We start from the raw sequence: 16,551 nt of genomic DNA on the forward strand, positions 1-16,551 counted from the left end.
AGAAATTAGTCAAATGAATGACCAGACGTTTTTCTGAGTCCCGCTTCTGTGAATATCAAAGATGTAATGATGCAAAACTGCAGAGTTCTGTAACACCAAAGCCTTTTTCTTGTTCGATCTTCTCCACTCATGATAGCAACTGTCCCTATACTCCCTAGCTAGGAGGATTAGTGGTAGCACCAGATATGCTACGCAGTAGGAAACAGTGGAGAAGACACCAAGACTAGAGCTACAGATGTTTACTTTACACCTTGCACTTCTGGATTAAAATTTTCATAAAAAATAGACAATAGCATTACAACTCTGCCTTCAGTCACAGGCAATAGTTGTGCATGTGGCACCACTAGAAGACAGCGTATGATAACTTGGTTTGCAGTTTCTTATACCATCTCCCAGATACAAGGAGCTCAGGACTTCTGCAGATTAGCCGATTTACTCTACTAATACATATGATTTAGGCATTAAACTCTAGGCATCTGTTTTTGAATATTTTGAGATACAGATGTCAACAAATTAAGCCATTGAAAACAAAAGGCTGATAAGAAAAGTATTGCTGCTTGTAATATTGGAGTGTAAACATCTCTCTTTACCTCAGGAGTGTAAATCTGAATTTCTTTAGAAACACACTGGAAGACATGTGCTGACCCAAAATACTAATTTTGTAATGGATTAGTAACTGTACTGTGAAAACACTGGTTTCTGCTGGTGAGAACTTCTTTCACTAGTCTATTTATATACCACAGAGTGATCGACTGACTTCCACCCTTCTTTAACAGAAAATTGTCCTTTCTAGGAAGCCAAATATTTTAAAGTCAATAGAGAACACGCACAGAACGTTACTCTGCTGTGCTCTGACCACATGAAACTGAATTTACACTGCTACAAGTCCATTTCTCAACAACAAGGCTAGCAGAACATTTTTCAGACAGATACCTGTCTTCTACACAGAAAGATGTATATTTATTGATTTGTCACTAAGCCAACAGAGTTTGTCAGCGGGATTAACTATTTCATATATTCACACAGCATCTCCTGAATACAGAAATGAATCCAAAGGAGAACTCTACTTACTTTCTTTTCCAGTAGTTCTTTAACAAACCTGAAAAAGGGTAGAAAAAAATCTGTTATAAATCTGTCATCTGTGTTACAAATTACAAAAATTATAGAAAATATTTACTTAGATACCCTATTAAGCATTTCACACATAGATCAATTTTTACAGAAAGTTGGGCCAGATTCTCAGATGAAATAAAAAGAAGCAACACAATGAAGTCAGGATAGTTACACAAAATTATGCTAGTTGTGAATTTGACCCTGAATATGCCGGATTTTTTTCATTTGCAATAATTAACATTAGATAATGGTAATTACTCTGAGTTCTCACTGAAAACCAAATCCATGTTACATTAAATTAATTGAAAACATAATTATAAGCTACAGATGCAACATTAGAGAAAAAAAAAACACTTAAATTTGTCTGTCCGTGAATTTAAACTACAGCATTAAATATATTGTATTATTTTAAATCCAATTTTTAAAAGATGCTGCAATATTTCATACCTCACCTACAGTAGTTGTATATGTCCTCATTCACTTAAAGGACTCTTGATTTTCTGGAAATGCTTATATTAAAGTTAGCATATAGATTATCTACCTTATGGAAAATACAGTATAGATTTACTTACTTTGTTAAATAAAAGAAGCTACCTCAAGGACCTCTACAAAAAAACCCAAGCAGTCAATATGGATAATGCAGATGAGCAAATAAAACTTCCTCTGACTTTGCAAGGAATAAATTCTTTGAAAACTCGTATGCACAGTGTATGTAAATAGTTTCCAAAAGCCAGTTTGAGATGGGTTCTGGACAGGATCTCTGTGAATTTTTATGTCATAGTTCATATTCAGAAAAACCCGTAATTTTGGTCACAAAAACCATTGAATCAAATTTGTCAAATATCTTCAGGTGGAAAAGAAAATAACGCTGGAGGCTAGATTCAGAACACTGAAGCTGGTGCTAGATCACCAGCTGGAAGTGAGAGACCTAAGCTAAACTTCTGCAATGACCAAAGGAGTTTGAGCCCACCGTTGTCTAACTTTGAGAGCCAAAATGCAGTGTGAATTAGGTATCGTCTGTCTGTCTCTCCTCTTACTGATTCACCCGATAGAATAATAAAATATTCACTGGAGCAGGAACTGTAACACAAGTATAACTCTCAGGTGATAATCCAAAACCTCCACATGGCTCTTTTCATTCTTTTTCACATTCTTTGAACAGCGTCAGCATTGTTTCAAAACTGAAATACCTTTCTCAAAATACCCTATACTTTGTTGGCTTATGTACTTCTCTATGAGGAAAGAAGCTCAGGTTCAAACCACTGTCTTCTGTAGCAGAAGAACAGATTTCAACACGGGCCCTCCTCTTTCCGGATGGCTACAACTATTAGTAGCATATAACGTATCCTAGATTTCGGTTCCCTTTTTATTCAACCCTCTTTGCAGAAGGGTAGATTCAAATTCTTGACTTGAATTTCGATTTAATACATGAAGCACTTGGAATTGTATGTTATTTCCATGCATACAATATAAATATTTCCACAGGTTAACTGTAAAGAACTGAAATCAGTGTAATACATTTTCAGACAGTGTGACAGATCACATTTCTTAGGTTCTTTAAAAAAAAATAAAAAGGTTGCCCTCTTAAGGGAAGAGCTTTTTCATCCTTCTGCAATTGTATTGCTGCAATTCAGGCCTGATGAGGTAAGTACTCCTGATCCATGCTGCCAAGCACACAGCGATCTCTAGACAGCTCTAGAGTACTTGTGGCACACTCTCATCCAAAGCTGAGAAACAGCTTTGTTATTAACACAATCACACGAGAAGGGAGTTGGAGGCACAAGATAAGTATTTAAAAGAAAGCTATTTAGATCATTCTGAAGCTTTAAAAAATATCAGAACTGGAATTTCTGCCACTTTCAGGCCCATTCAGCAGGACTAACGCTGTATTACGAAAACTGGGGATTTATGTGAAGGAAAACAAATGTTAGTAGAGTGCAAATGACTAATACTACATGTTTTAAAAATGTCTTTAAATATAAACACCATTAGAAATCCATTACCATTTCTAACTTTTACTGACATTCTACTAGCATGATTTGCAAAAATAAGGTAGCAACTTTGCACAAGTGCCATAAGATGTTTATATTACTGTTAGGCATTTTCTCTTTCAGCATGATATTTGAAATATTTCTACAAGTAAAGAAATGGCCCCGTGAGAAAAGCTGTATGTCTGCTTAAGCATTTTCTGAGCATGGATGGGAAAGACAAGGGAAACCTAAGACAGCAGGCTGCCATACTCCAGTCTTGGGTCCCCTCTGCCATGTACGTTGCCTTGATTTGATTCTCCTTCATTCTCTCAGCTGCAAGTTAGAGTAATTTCACTGGTGCTATGCTGGAGGAGAGGAGAACCCCAGCATATTTAAAATTGTGTACATGAAAGCTGACTCCTACAACTTGAATAAAGCTTTATCCTAAATGGGGGAAGGAAATAGCTCAGAAGTCCACGGAGGCGAAGGAACTGATTGCCACCCCACTATCCCATGTCAGGTCACATCACCTCCACACACAGAGCTGTGAAGGGAAAAGAGGAGGCAGAAAACAGACAACAACATACACGTATTCTCTCCAAACTCCAGAGCTGTAGCTTCTCCCGTTCTTTGGAAGAGCTAGAGAGAAACCACTTGGGCTGTGCAGCAACTGGGTATGCAGGAATTGCTAGAACTGTAGGAAACCATACTGTTGGAAGAAAAAAACTGTTCCTAATAAATTTACACTTGTAAGTTCTTAGTCAGCTTCACATTCACTTTTCAGATGTATGAAAAAGTCTTATTTCTGAAGGTTGTGCCATCAATTTAATCACTTTACCTTTCTGTCTCTTGCACAGAGTCAGCAGTATTCTCTTTGTATTGTGGCACACTGTCATTCATATCCATGCAGACCTTTCCAACAAATGCTCGTTGACCAAATTTATCTGTTGAGATGCACAAGAATATAAAACTCAGAATCACTGGTTCTCAAAAAACTGCTATCAAAGCCTGTACTGAAATCAAAATAGCAAATTCCACCCCAGCCAGCTTCATTTAAGATGAACAGAATTTATGCTCTTTTCTTATCTTTAAGTTGGGACCATCCATGTGACTTTTAAGGAAAGAGAAAAAAAACCCCACATTTAAATAGGAGTTTTCCTCTTCCATATTAGTACCCAACTTTATACATTGAAGACTAGATTATTGTAGTTTAATCACAACCAGAATTCATAATGGTAGTATATGATGAAGACCGCTGTGAAGTAGAGGATGAGAAACACAAGCATAGAAGTACAGTAGCTGTAGTAGATGATTACCCTGAGCTGAGAAAAGGCACAAAGATCTCAGCAAACCATCTCTCCTTAAGAGAAAGGAATGAGGTTCCTAACATGCCTCCCACATGCAGCTGGATGGAGAAAATTACCACAGCTACTTCTAGCCTCTTTCTTGAGATTTATCAGAACTCAAGTGTAAGACTTAAAAGGAATGCATATAATATTAAATTCTAAGCTTTTAAACATGTTTCTAAATTAGATCTCTTTTGTCCACTTTTACTGAGTTGTTGAATATAACGGCTTCAAAGTTTTAGTTTTCCTACAAAATCAGAAAGACTAGGGAATTTTTGATGGAAGCTGAGATCTCATTAAATTGCTCTGCTTTGGGAGCTGGCTGAGCCTTGAGAAATCCTGCAAGAATTACAACTCTTTCACTCAGGAGGCATTTGCAACAGTGACCAGAAGGGATGGGTAAGATCCTAACGCAAATCCCGTTGTTCTGGTTTCATAGGGTGTGTGAAGATTTTTGATGTTGATTCTCAACTGAAACTTCAGAGTATTAGGAAATTACTGCACTGACTGCACCTCTTGTCATTCAGCCCTTTAATCCTCAAATAGGAAAAGGCTAGAAAGAGCAGAGCAGCTGAAGAGAAATTCCAGCAGACCTAATTCAAGGTCAGCCAGCAGCTGATTTGGAAATGAAGAGACTAGCAGAAACAACAGTAAGAGAGAGGCGGTTAAGTGAACAAGGGTAACTAGGGTGGATTTTGGGGACACAGCATGACAGATACAATGAATAAAAAACAAATTAGTAGAAAGACAGATCCCTAGCTAGTCTAAAACTCCTAAGCTCTGTTTCCTTTGACTAACACAGTTTGCACAACATCCTTCAAAACTCACTGTTAATCTTACCTATAATTTCAGCAAGTAGAAGAGAAGTATCTGTGTAAATTGTTGCAAAGTAGCAAGCTGTAGTCGTGCCATTCTTTAGAGTTCGTCTCTATAAAAAGAAATCAGTTTCAACTGTCTGGAGAAAAAACAGTCAAGCTGCCAAAATGCAGAACAAGCAGTCTGATTTCAAACTGCGAGAACATTTAGTTATCGTGAAATTGTGCAGTGAAGTGGGAAGATAAAATATAGATTTTTAATTTCATAAAAGCTTTTTTAAGTCTGAGTGTTAATAAATACAAAAATACTTCTTCCAAATCCATACAGGATTTTAACTATGGCTAAACCCATAGAAACCAGTCGATATTTCCTTCACTCAAACTGGAAATAAATTCTGACATATTTAGAAATACAACCAGTCATTTATGTTATTTCCTAGTTTTGAAAGGCTCTCCAATTTTCACAGTGAAGCACTGTTTACCTAACGTTAGCAAAGCAAGGCTTTGGGGAAAAATGGTGTTTCATTTGTCCACCTGATGGGGCTGGGAAAAATAGCCAGGTTATCTCTGAATACAAAGTAACAAACTTCAAGGTAAAAGTAAACTGAGAACAACTGCTCAGGGTGTACTTTAATTATTTTTTTGAAAGGAGAGGGTGGTTGATACCTGTTCATATTACTTTTGGGGGACACAAGAGTACATGAAGAGCCATTTAAAGTTAAATTAAGTCATGATGAAATTTATAGCTTCACTTGATCTTGGGACTAATGCATACTATATTGACTACCCATCCAACATACAGGTTTAAATTACATGTTTGGATTCTGGCTACGATGTAATTTGAGAATTTTATTTTATTTTTTTAATGAGATAGAAGGTGGGACATCCAATGCAACTTTTGAGAATGGCTAGACCTAATTATTTGAAAAACATGAAGCCAAGCTCTGTCTTTTCCATACAATATTCAAATTAAAGCAAATAATTAAAAATACATCTTTAGGGGTTCCTAAAATGAGTCTCAAAAATAACAATGTCATTAGTGAGACAAACTACCTTTGTCTTTCTTAGCCTTTAAAATCCAGAATTCTCTACTTCTGGATTCCTAACATCATTGTTAAATGAAATCTAAAAACATTCTGTTTCCAAAACATCAGCATGAAGAATTGGCTTTCCTAAAATTTGAGGGACCAGAGGAGGTTCCAGCTAAAATCTGGCAAATTTCACCTAATTTGTTTCTTTTACCAAGTATATAATGTGTTTATTGGAAACAGAATTTTGGTTTGAAAAAATTCACTATGTTTTCATTACAACTCCAAAAGTACAAAGATACATATGAAACAATATCTGGTCCCTGCAGGTTTAGTCCTGTTTCTAACAGTTGAAGGTTATTATCAGCCCCATCAAACATTGCAGAGCAACTGGTATTCTGCAGCATTTGGGGGTGAAGACATTTTCCTGACCTCGTCCTGTTTGATACACACGGGGAGAGCCTAACCATTGTGTTGAAGCTCCTACAATTAACTTCCATCTCTCACTGGCAGTTCTTTTCCAGGTGATGTTATTAAACACCTTGCACAGTGAGCACTTTAGCTGTGCTGGTGTCACTCAATCTGAACTGATGGAGACAGTAGCAGTATGTTGAGGCACACAGCTGGGAGGTGAGATCACCTCTATGTTTTAAGTAGCTGAAGGCACGTGTGCTTGTCACTAGAGTTTAGGACCAAGCTGCTCCTAGGTGTTTTTATTATGGCAGATGGTAGAAAGTAATTTTTTTTTAAATTTGTGTGGCAAGGACAGTATAACTATTTATTTCAGATTCATTATGTTATTATTTTGACAACACATGTTCTCACAGTATTAGACAAATGCAAGGCAACTTACGCTGGCCAAATAATTTAATCTATTGAAGGTATTTCAGTCCACGTATTAAAGGATACAATTCAGTTACAGGACAGAATCAGTACTCTGCAATGTGACCTAGCTGTTTATTGTTCATCAAGTGGAATTTGACCTTAAAGCCTTCATATTTGCTCAGGACCAGTCTAGGTCAAACACAGTCTCTCTCTTTGTGCCACAATACCATTGACAGACTTTATCTAAAGCCCCTGCAGTGAAAGATATTCCTGCTACAAGGACCTCAGCTGTAGAAATGCCTTCCTTAATTACTCCAAAACACCCCAAATTTGTTGTCTGTGATAAGCATCTTCTCTTTCATGTAGTCTTTGCAGAAGACAATTTCATAATAGAGGCTTTTTGTGCAGAAAAGGAAATATCCTCTGAAGTTTTTTTTACCATGCTTGATTATCTCTGCATTGAAGTTGTCGGCACCTGCTGACTATACTAGCTCTGAGACTACTCTTAAACGTTGGTCATTGTACTCAGATATCAGAAAAGATGATAAACAAGTTTGTTGTTAACCATGTGATTAAATGAACTGTCTTATCAGCAACAACAGAACAAGACTGGAACTAGGAGGGGACAATCTTGGCTGGCAATTACAACAGTGGCTATACTGTTGGTTTTATCTGGTTTTCATGACATTAAAACATTCTCTACTATTTCTACTGACCTTCTGAAAACACACATATATTTCACAAATAGGAATGTCATCAAGTAGGTAAATGGCATTTGCAGTACTTACAACAACTCTGGTATACACTTCTTCTGCAAAATCACTGTCTTTGTATTTGGCTTCTGTTGGGTATGTGTAGGTAGTCAACCACTCCAAAAGAGGTAGATCTACTCTTGTACCAGTAAAGGAATACTGAGGGGCATGAATGTGTGTATCAACCATTCCTGGCATGAAGAATTCACTAGGGAAAGAAAAGAAAATTATAATAGTCCAAAATGTCACAAAATTTTCCACGGTAAGTAGTTTTGCTTTAAACAGTATGTTTGACCAAAATCCACCAGAGCAAATGGCAAGTACAGATTAACCTTCCTCTTTCAGCATCAGCCTATCAACTCCTAGTGTACGTCTACCCATACTCCTTTTACAGTATCAGGCAGTTGAATAGTAACTTTTACACAGACTTATATATAGCTAACACAGAGAAAAACAATATAAAAGCACGATGAATTCCATTCTCTTTAATATTTATCCAGACTAAATACCAACAAATAAAGCCAAACTGACTTCACAATAACTAAAATTACTCCACCATAGAATCCACCTGAGAAAGAGAAGATTTGAGCACAGTCTTGCTTCCTAGTATGGATATATTTAGAATGTCTCTAGCTGCCAGACGATTATATTTACAAAACTGTAACTTTCTGTATCCCAGTTTTCCTCTACATTACATATGTGTGTCTCTCTCTATATACAATCAATGAATTTCAAGTTTTAATGGAAGAACAGCCACTGTGTCTACAAATGCAGACACAGGCACTGGTGAAAAAAATCTCTGCTCAGTATCTTGACAGGAAAGGCATATTTACAATGGAACTGTAATATTGTTTGTTGTCATGCAGTGTTCATGCAATAACAGGGATGAACATATCAACATTACCAGGAAATTGCTATAATTATTCTGTTTTGTGCTGGAACTCCATACAGTATAAAATTTCTCTCACTCCTCTTCCCATCTCCCTGACTACTGAATGAACACTGATTTCGTCTCTTTGTAGCTCCCCTTCTTCCTGTTTTCCTGCATGCTAGAAATGCTGAAAGATCTTTCTCAATCTGATCCATATTCCCAGCCCTTTCCATTTTCCTCAGGCTATTTCAAGTGAAGAAAACATCTGATGACTCATATATTCTGTATGATTAGCCTTCCAAAAAAGCATACAGATTTTTTAACAACTGAACACTAAAATGACGCAGCAGCTCAAGATTCTAAGCCACAGGTCGTTTACAGTTGTGCTACTACATGCAAAACATAGTAGGTGCAATCCCAAATTATTCCACTTCACCAGAAAGGTGGTGGATTTCACTGGCTGAAATAAAAAGAAACGCTTTAGCTGCAAAACAGTTAGAAATCCAAGGCTCTGTGTTTAGAAGGTATAAATCTTCTAATTTTATTAGTTTTTATTAGGGAGTGTCCAAATAATTGAGTTTTATATCTGTAGTGTTAGTGTTATCTACATTTACTAAGTCTAGAGTTTCGAGCTAGTTAGGCACTGCCTGCTGCTAACAAAACGGAAATAAAATGTAATCTCAAGAAAGAACATCATTTACTTCTGTAAGCACAGAAGAGGTCACGTATGAAAGGTAAATATGGCTTTTTGTTCTGTGCAGTGTAAATCAGCCAGCACAATTCAGCCATGGCTGCAGTCCCAAACCAAGAAATGCAAAAAGCACACAGACTGTCCACCCTCCAAGTCCCATTCAGGATGCAGGCAGCTCTTGGGCTAAGAGCTCTCACAGAGCTGAAAGGGAGTTTTGCCCATGAGATTGGATTTAATGTGCTCCCTGCCAAAATGTATTCACAGAGACTCGCATTACTTCACCCAGAGTATAAACTGCATTTGCTGAAATTAATCTAAACAAAACACATACTGGTTACTCAGTTCTCTTATGTCAGATGTTTTGAACCCCCACTTCTTAGCCAGTTGCTCTTGCTGATCAGTCTGTTCCAAAAACGCAATCTAAAAGGAAGAAAGCATAGTTAGATACTTTAAACCTGTATCCCACATCAGCTTTACATGAAGCCAAAACAAGTCATATCTTAAAACAGATTTTACACACTTACTACAAAGGTGATAGGTTTGCATTGAAATACTTGTTCTTCCTGACTATCAAGCATGATTTTGAAATACCTACTCAAAATCCAGTGAATAACTGCACCCACTTTGTAACTTGTAAGAAAACAATTAATTCATTCTCAAGTAATACATGGGCAGAACCGCACAGACTTCAGTGTCCACTGGCATTTCTGTAACGTACCACCATGCTAGCAGTATGGTTGTTCGTTGTGGAGGTGTGCAACAGCCTTACAGGAATGCAATTACAGTATTCAGCACCAGAGGTGTCAAATTAATTGCTTTGCCTAGGACTGGCTGACACTGAGCTAAGTATTTTCTAATTTTCTGCTCGTGTTGTTAATGTTGGGGTTTTTTTTTATTTTTTAAATTCCTAGGAAGAGTTGATGGAAAAAATGTGGATATCTTTTCATTTTCCACAACAGATTAAAAGCATGCCTAACATCTTTATTTATTTCAGAAAAACTACAATCTAACTCCCTTGGTATAAGAGCTCGTTCCTCTAAGTTCAAGGGAGTAATCTTACTGCTATTGGCATCCTTCTGGCCCTGTGAAGATTCCCACACTGGGGGCCTGTATCACCCTCATGACAGCAGTTTCTAAGGCAGCAATTAAAAAAACACATGTAAAGGCAAGATCAAATAGGTGTAAAAAAGCAATAGGAAGGAAGTTAAGAGGATCAAGAGGACCAAAAATGCACTGTTTAGCAGCTATCTGCACGCCCATTTTTTTATGTGTATGACATTACCTTTTGCATTTTCTATTTTTTGTATAGAGAAAAATACGCAAAGGCTGCTAAACTGTAGACAAGAAGTTTTTGGCTGCCTAGTCTTTTAAATGCACAGATGGCTTATATGATTTACACTGTCTAAAGAGCAGATGTTTTAAATTTGTAGTCAGAAAAACCCTATTAAAATCATAGCATATAAATAAATACCACACTAGCAAAAATTGCAAGAATATTATAGTCCATTAATACTTCATATGAAGCAGCATCTCTCTCCTTCTAAAGGGGAATATAACCAGCTTAATTAGCTATATATCTGCAGAGGGCCTAGAATACAGACCTACTGAAATTTCTGATGAGCAATAAAGAAAATGTCACTCAGATGCTGAAGTCAAAATGGATGCAGAATGAGTAATGTTAGAGCTGCTGAAAAAAAAGGGGAAAAAAGGAAAGAGAGAAAGAAACATGAAACACCAGATGGCAAATTCTGGAAACAGGCGTTGCCATGGAAGAGAAGTGACTATTATATACTCTTAGGGTGCAGATAAATAAAACACTTAAATCACAGAAGAATGAAGAAAATACGTTTCAAGGGAGCTGGACAAATGAAATCAATCCTAAACCTGACACCTGGTCCATTATTGTCAAAGACAGCTATGGATGAATCAGCAAGACATCTATACTCTTTTCAAACAAACTTCCCAACAGAACTCCTTGGTCACCCAAGAGATGTTCCCCATTGCTTTAGGATGAATTTGCTCTGGCCACCTTTCTAACACTGAATGCTTTAAGGTCTTTGAGGTCCCAGGCTTGGACATTTGCTTGAGTATTTGCTTGTACATTCAAGGTAACCAACCTGGTGCACTGGTCCTTTAAATTAGTTCTGGACACTAACACTGTAAAAGCGAGAAAAAACTCTACGGCAGAGTCACCACAGAGTCAAGAGAAGTGCACAGGCAAGACTAAGACCTTCGGCTTGTAAAGAAGGAAGTCAAGGATAATAACCAGCACTTTGAGAAAGGTGTATCACAAAAAGCAGGATCAACAGCTGCTAACACCAGTGCCCAAACACTTTGGTCAGTTGTGATGTGTCAACCATGTGATGGGGCTAAAGGATCCAAAGATGAGGAGCTGAGACCTCCCTAGCCTGGTGCCTAGCTCAGGCCTTTTTTATTCCAAGAGATGCCCAAAGCTCCTCCACCAACGCATAGCTGGTCCACTAAACTATGCATCAACCCTGACGTGGTAAACCCTGACTGCCTCCAAGCGCCTCAGTGCAAATAACTGCTACCAAAAGAATGGAAAGTGAACAATACTGGCTGAAGGAACACAGGGGTTTTTGATCCAACAGTGCCTGTGTTACTTTGTTTCTGGCTGTGACATTCATAGATGAACATGAATAAGGGGTCCATCCTTCTTTCCCCTCCCACATGCTTCTCTTCCCCCTCTGTTGCCACAATGATTAGCTGATTTTTGCAATTAGAGACATGATGCCTATTGCTTGCCTAGTTCCCAAAACTGGAATGTGAGGCTAGATGAGAGAAAGGAGCACTTATTAAATCCAGCTCCTGAACAAACAGCCCAACCTGCTGAGAAAGGCTAAGCAACGAACTCCAAGTGGATGTTGGTGCCTTGGTACCTTCTTCCTTGTACAGCCAACACACATCACTTGCTATCCCAGCTGGCTTAAATCAAACACTTATGTTTGGCAGTACTTAACAATATTAACTTTTATTCCACAACTCTTACTCTTTTCATGCCTTCAACAGGAGCTTTTAGCTTAATAATTGTTCTATTTACTTAATATTCTACTCAACTAAGTTAATTACACCAACATTTCAATGATAACTCACACTTTGAACCTGTCTCTATTTCCAGCACCACGCTGCTCTGCAAACCACCCAGTTAAACACAGTCCTTATTTTGCTAACTTAACAATAACTTGGGTCTTCATACCTGACAGCAGCGTTTTCCTTGCTAAAGCTCCCTTTTCATCTACAGGTAAAGCACTGAGAGCTGACATTTCATCCGTGGCCTTTACCAGCCAAGCATCCCCATGTGCAGTGGGGGTCTGGGCAGTGTTCCTGTGGCACTGCTTGTATGCTCTTGTCCCTTGGAGGGCAGGCAGGGACTCATGCTGGAGAACAGGATATGGCTGCTCACAAAACCTGATTCGTTCGCCCTGTGAGAGACCATGCAAGATTTTTCCATGATGGAGTCAGCAACATGAGGCAAAAGAACGATACCTGTTTAGTTGAACTTACTTCTTTGGGAGTAATACTGAAACAGTTTTGGTGTAAATTTGGACAATAAAGGAAAGCAATTTTCTAACCACCATGTCCTTCTTGAAAAGCCAACTCTTCCGTGATTCCAGTGGAAGTTCTGCATGAGGTTAAATTGTGAGTAATAGGCTAAAGGGTACCAAAACTCGCTGTATCAGACCCTGGCATGGTAAAATGCCAAGAATTTGTATTAAAAAGAGAAGAAAATGAAAGTCCTGGTTACTGTACTCTGGTGGGACTTTTATTTTTGGACAACAGTTTTTTACTGGAAAATATTTTTTTTTAAAACAGCTGCATGAGAATGTGTCAATTTATGCAAGGAAAACAATATCCAGTGAATCCTTGTTCACTAGGAGAAGCGAAGAGAGTGACTGAGAGCACAGATCCCTAGGTATAGCTTACTAAGTTACCTGTTTTTCAAGAAAATCACTTAAAGGTCTTAATTTTCTAAGGATGCTGAGTAGGGACCCTTTTCCAGAAATTGCCATTAGAGAGAGTGGGATGGGGTATTAGTTTCTGCCTCCTGCACCTGAGTTACACAAACCAAACCCTTTTTTCATTCAGTTCTAATGTTTTTAGTTGACGCTAGCCAATACATAGTTGTGTATGTTTTTATTCACCTCCCGTACACCAAAATACAGCTTCTCATAGACTTTGCTATGCCTTGCACCAGACCCCTTCAGAGCTATAAGAGGGCTGTCTTGAAACAGGCCCTGATGGACCTGTATGAACACAGAAAATAAACACTGTAAGGGCTCAAAGTGTGCTTTGCACAGATTTCAAATGCTACTGAAGCTTGACACACTGAAGCCTGTTATTTAGCCACAAGAAAGAAAATTACCTTTTTTATTATATATAGGGTACCTATATATGTTATTAATATGTTAACATATTACCTATATATGTTATTGGTAATAAGAAATTACCAGTCAACCTACATGACGTGCACTGTGAAACTGAGTTTCACCTGTGATATTGTTAAGGGAATGATACAGCGTCCCTGCCAGAATAGACCCTGCATTATCAGTAAGTGCAACACTTGTTTTAAACTTGACTTGTACCACTAACATACCCAACGTCATCATCTTCCTAACTCCCTATGGGTATATGCCATGGTTTTTCTTGCGACAAAAAAAAAAAAGCCTCACTCGGAAGGCTATGCGTGAGTACATGGAGCACACGGCAGTTACGCACAATCATTATTTTGGTACTTTGAGAATGAAAACCCCGCTTGTGAAACTGAAAGAAAACTGAGAGAATCTGAAAGAATGCCCGGTCCAGGCGCGCTGCTGTTTTGGAAACATTTAGCACACTTCAAAAACAGATTTAGGCTACCTGCAGACTCGTGCCAAGGAGATAAGGCGCCGCCCCAGCTATCTCCAGCTCCTGCAAGCATGAAATCCCTTCTCCGCGGCTCTTTTCTCTTGCAGACAGACTCCGAGTACTTCGAGTGCCAAAATCTTCCACTGTCTGCCCACAGACCGGCGGAGGCGGCCCTGCCCCTCACCACCCCCGGACCGGGACTCGGGACCGAAAAGGGTGGCTTCCGCCCCGAGCCGGGGGACACTGGGGGAGAGCGGGACACCTGGAGACCACCGCCCCGGCGGAGCGGAGCGGCTCGGGACGGCGGCTCGGGCACCTCCCCACGCCGCCCCCAGGCCGCCCGGACCAGCCGCCCCCGCAACACCCCTTCCCTCGCCCCCCGCGCTCACCGTCCCGCTATCGTCCACCCCCAGCAGGTGTCCGTGGAGGATCTTCATGGGCGCGGAGGGGACGGAGTGTACGAAGGTCCCCCTGAAGACGTGGGCGAGCGGCGGTCGCTGAGGAGAGCCCATGGCGGCGGCGGGCGGGCTGGCGGCCGCCGGCGGGGCTCGCTTCGCCGTGGCGGAGTCGGCTGGGAGCTGCCACACAGCGGGCTGCCGCCCCTCGGTGTCTCCCAGTGCCGGCGGCGGCTTCCTGGAGCTGTCACCTTTACCCCACCCCCTGGTGACTTTCTCTTCGGGGAGTGGTTTTGGCGGAGGGAGGGCGGGAGTCCGGGCCTCCCCCTTCCCCTTCCCCCGACGCCGCCGGGCGGGAGGCGGGAGGTGCCCGAGGGCGGCCGGGACGCGGCGGAGAGATGCCAGGGGTACCCCACCGCCCCAAACCGTCAGCCACCCCCACCGCCGGACCCCCCCCCCCCCCCCCCCGCGCAGGGATGGGTCCTCACCCGTTTAAGAGGCGCAAGAGCCTGGAGCGATGCCCGGTGGGTTTTGGGGTCCCAGTTACTTCCTGGGAAGTAGTGAGAGATCCGACAAAGTGTCTGGCAACACCTTACGAGTGTCTGGCAACTAACTTTTGCAACCACCCTGGCGGTTGTAACCACTTTCAAAAGTTTCATTTAGAATCATAGAATCATAGAATAGTTTGGGTTGGAAGGGACCTCTAAAGGTCATCTCGTCCAACCCCCTGCCATCGGCAGGGACATCTTCAATTAGATCAGGTTGAGTTTGTAAGCTTGCTCTGCCACAAGCTGCCAGCAGCTTGTAACCTGTTGCTCTGTGCCTGCAGCACTAGGAAATTTATTGGACATTTTCAGAAGAATAGACCTAATTTAAAAATATTATAAACTTTAAACATGTATTTTGAGGTGGCAGTTACTGCTTTGTTTCACCTGTTCTGTTGTACTCAGTGCTCCAAGATTAATCTCTCAGACTGCCTCCTCAGTCCTCATCCCCTGTACTGCACATTAGTAAGGTATAGGAGTAGAAAATAGATGCCAGCTGAGGTACCAGAACTACCAGATGTAGGCAGCCAAATGCCTCATTCAGTGGAGATGTATCTGCAGAAAAAGAGAAAACAGCCTCAGGAAAACCAAAGGCAGAGAAAAATGAATTTTGTTAACACAGAGAACTGCACTTCTAGAACCATATTCTGCCCCAATAACCTAAGTCAAAGTATATCATGAACACGTGCTAAGAGGATCTCTATTGAAAATAGTGGGATAAGACTTCATGGGGCCAGAATGATGTACACGGAGGATAATACCATGAGTGTCCTCTGAATTCCCGTTTGAAGACAACTTTCTTCATCAGGTTGTCATGTGATGAACCAACTTGGCACCAAGGGCACTGACGCTGTCATTCTCCAAGTTGGATTGTGAAGTTTGTCCTTTAGTTTATCATTATCCATAGTTTATCATTAAAAGACCTTTGCACTTCCCACTGTGCTGACACTATACAAATGCATAGCAGATTATCTTTCCTACAGGCTCTCCAGATCAATGGTGGGAGGAGAGAAAGACATAGTGGGAAAGCACAGAATTAATTTAATTTTGGTCTGCTACAGGCATGTCATCAGCCTTTATCGTGCCTTCTTTGCATAAGCATGCTTTAGGTTACCGTGAAGCAAGTTTAAGAAAAAAGTGGACTTGCTGACTCCAACGGTAAGATCTTACCTTGACTTTGCTATCAGCTTAGTCAGGCCATAAAGAGTGTCCAAAACAAAATGGGCATGTGAAAGTGACTCTTACATGCTGATATCAGTAATCTCTCGTGAGAGGTCTTGTAGTTTAAGAAGACTCCCAATGAGATAAAATGGATTTTTTAAGACACGTGGTGG

The 16,551-nt window shown here is 40.2% G+C and overlaps 1 protein-coding gene across 1 annotated transcript in view; it reads right to left on the minus strand.

Annotated features, from left to right (window-relative positions):
- GDA (guanine deaminase) overlaps positions 1-14,890 on the minus strand; it is a 31,821-nt gene extending 16,931 nt beyond the window's left edge. Inside the window, exons 1-6 of the mRNA XM_076362960.1 lie at positions 14,667-14,890; positions 9,743-9,831; positions 7,886-8,057; positions 5,270-5,357; positions 3,922-4,027; positions 1,072-1,099 (exon numbers count right to left, since the gene is read on the minus strand). Of these exons, the coding sequence (XP_076219075.1) occupies positions 1,072-1,099; positions 3,922-4,027; positions 5,270-5,357; positions 7,886-8,057; positions 9,743-9,831; positions 14,667-14,789 (606 nt within the window). The 5' untranslated portion in view covers positions 14,790-14,890. The remainder of the gene's footprint in view (positions 1-1,071; positions 1,100-3,921; positions 4,028-5,269; positions 5,358-7,885; positions 8,058-9,742; positions 9,832-14,666) is intronic.
- Positions 14,891-16,551: the final 1,661 nt, after the last annotated feature.

The sequence above is a fragment of the Aptenodytes patagonicus genome, chromosome Z, assembly GCF_965638725.1.
Source record: "Aptenodytes patagonicus chromosome Z, bAptPat1.pri.cur, whole genome shotgun sequence".
Taxonomy (NCBI): Eukaryota; Metazoa; Chordata; class Aves; order Sphenisciformes; family Spheniscidae; genus Aptenodytes; species Aptenodytes patagonicus.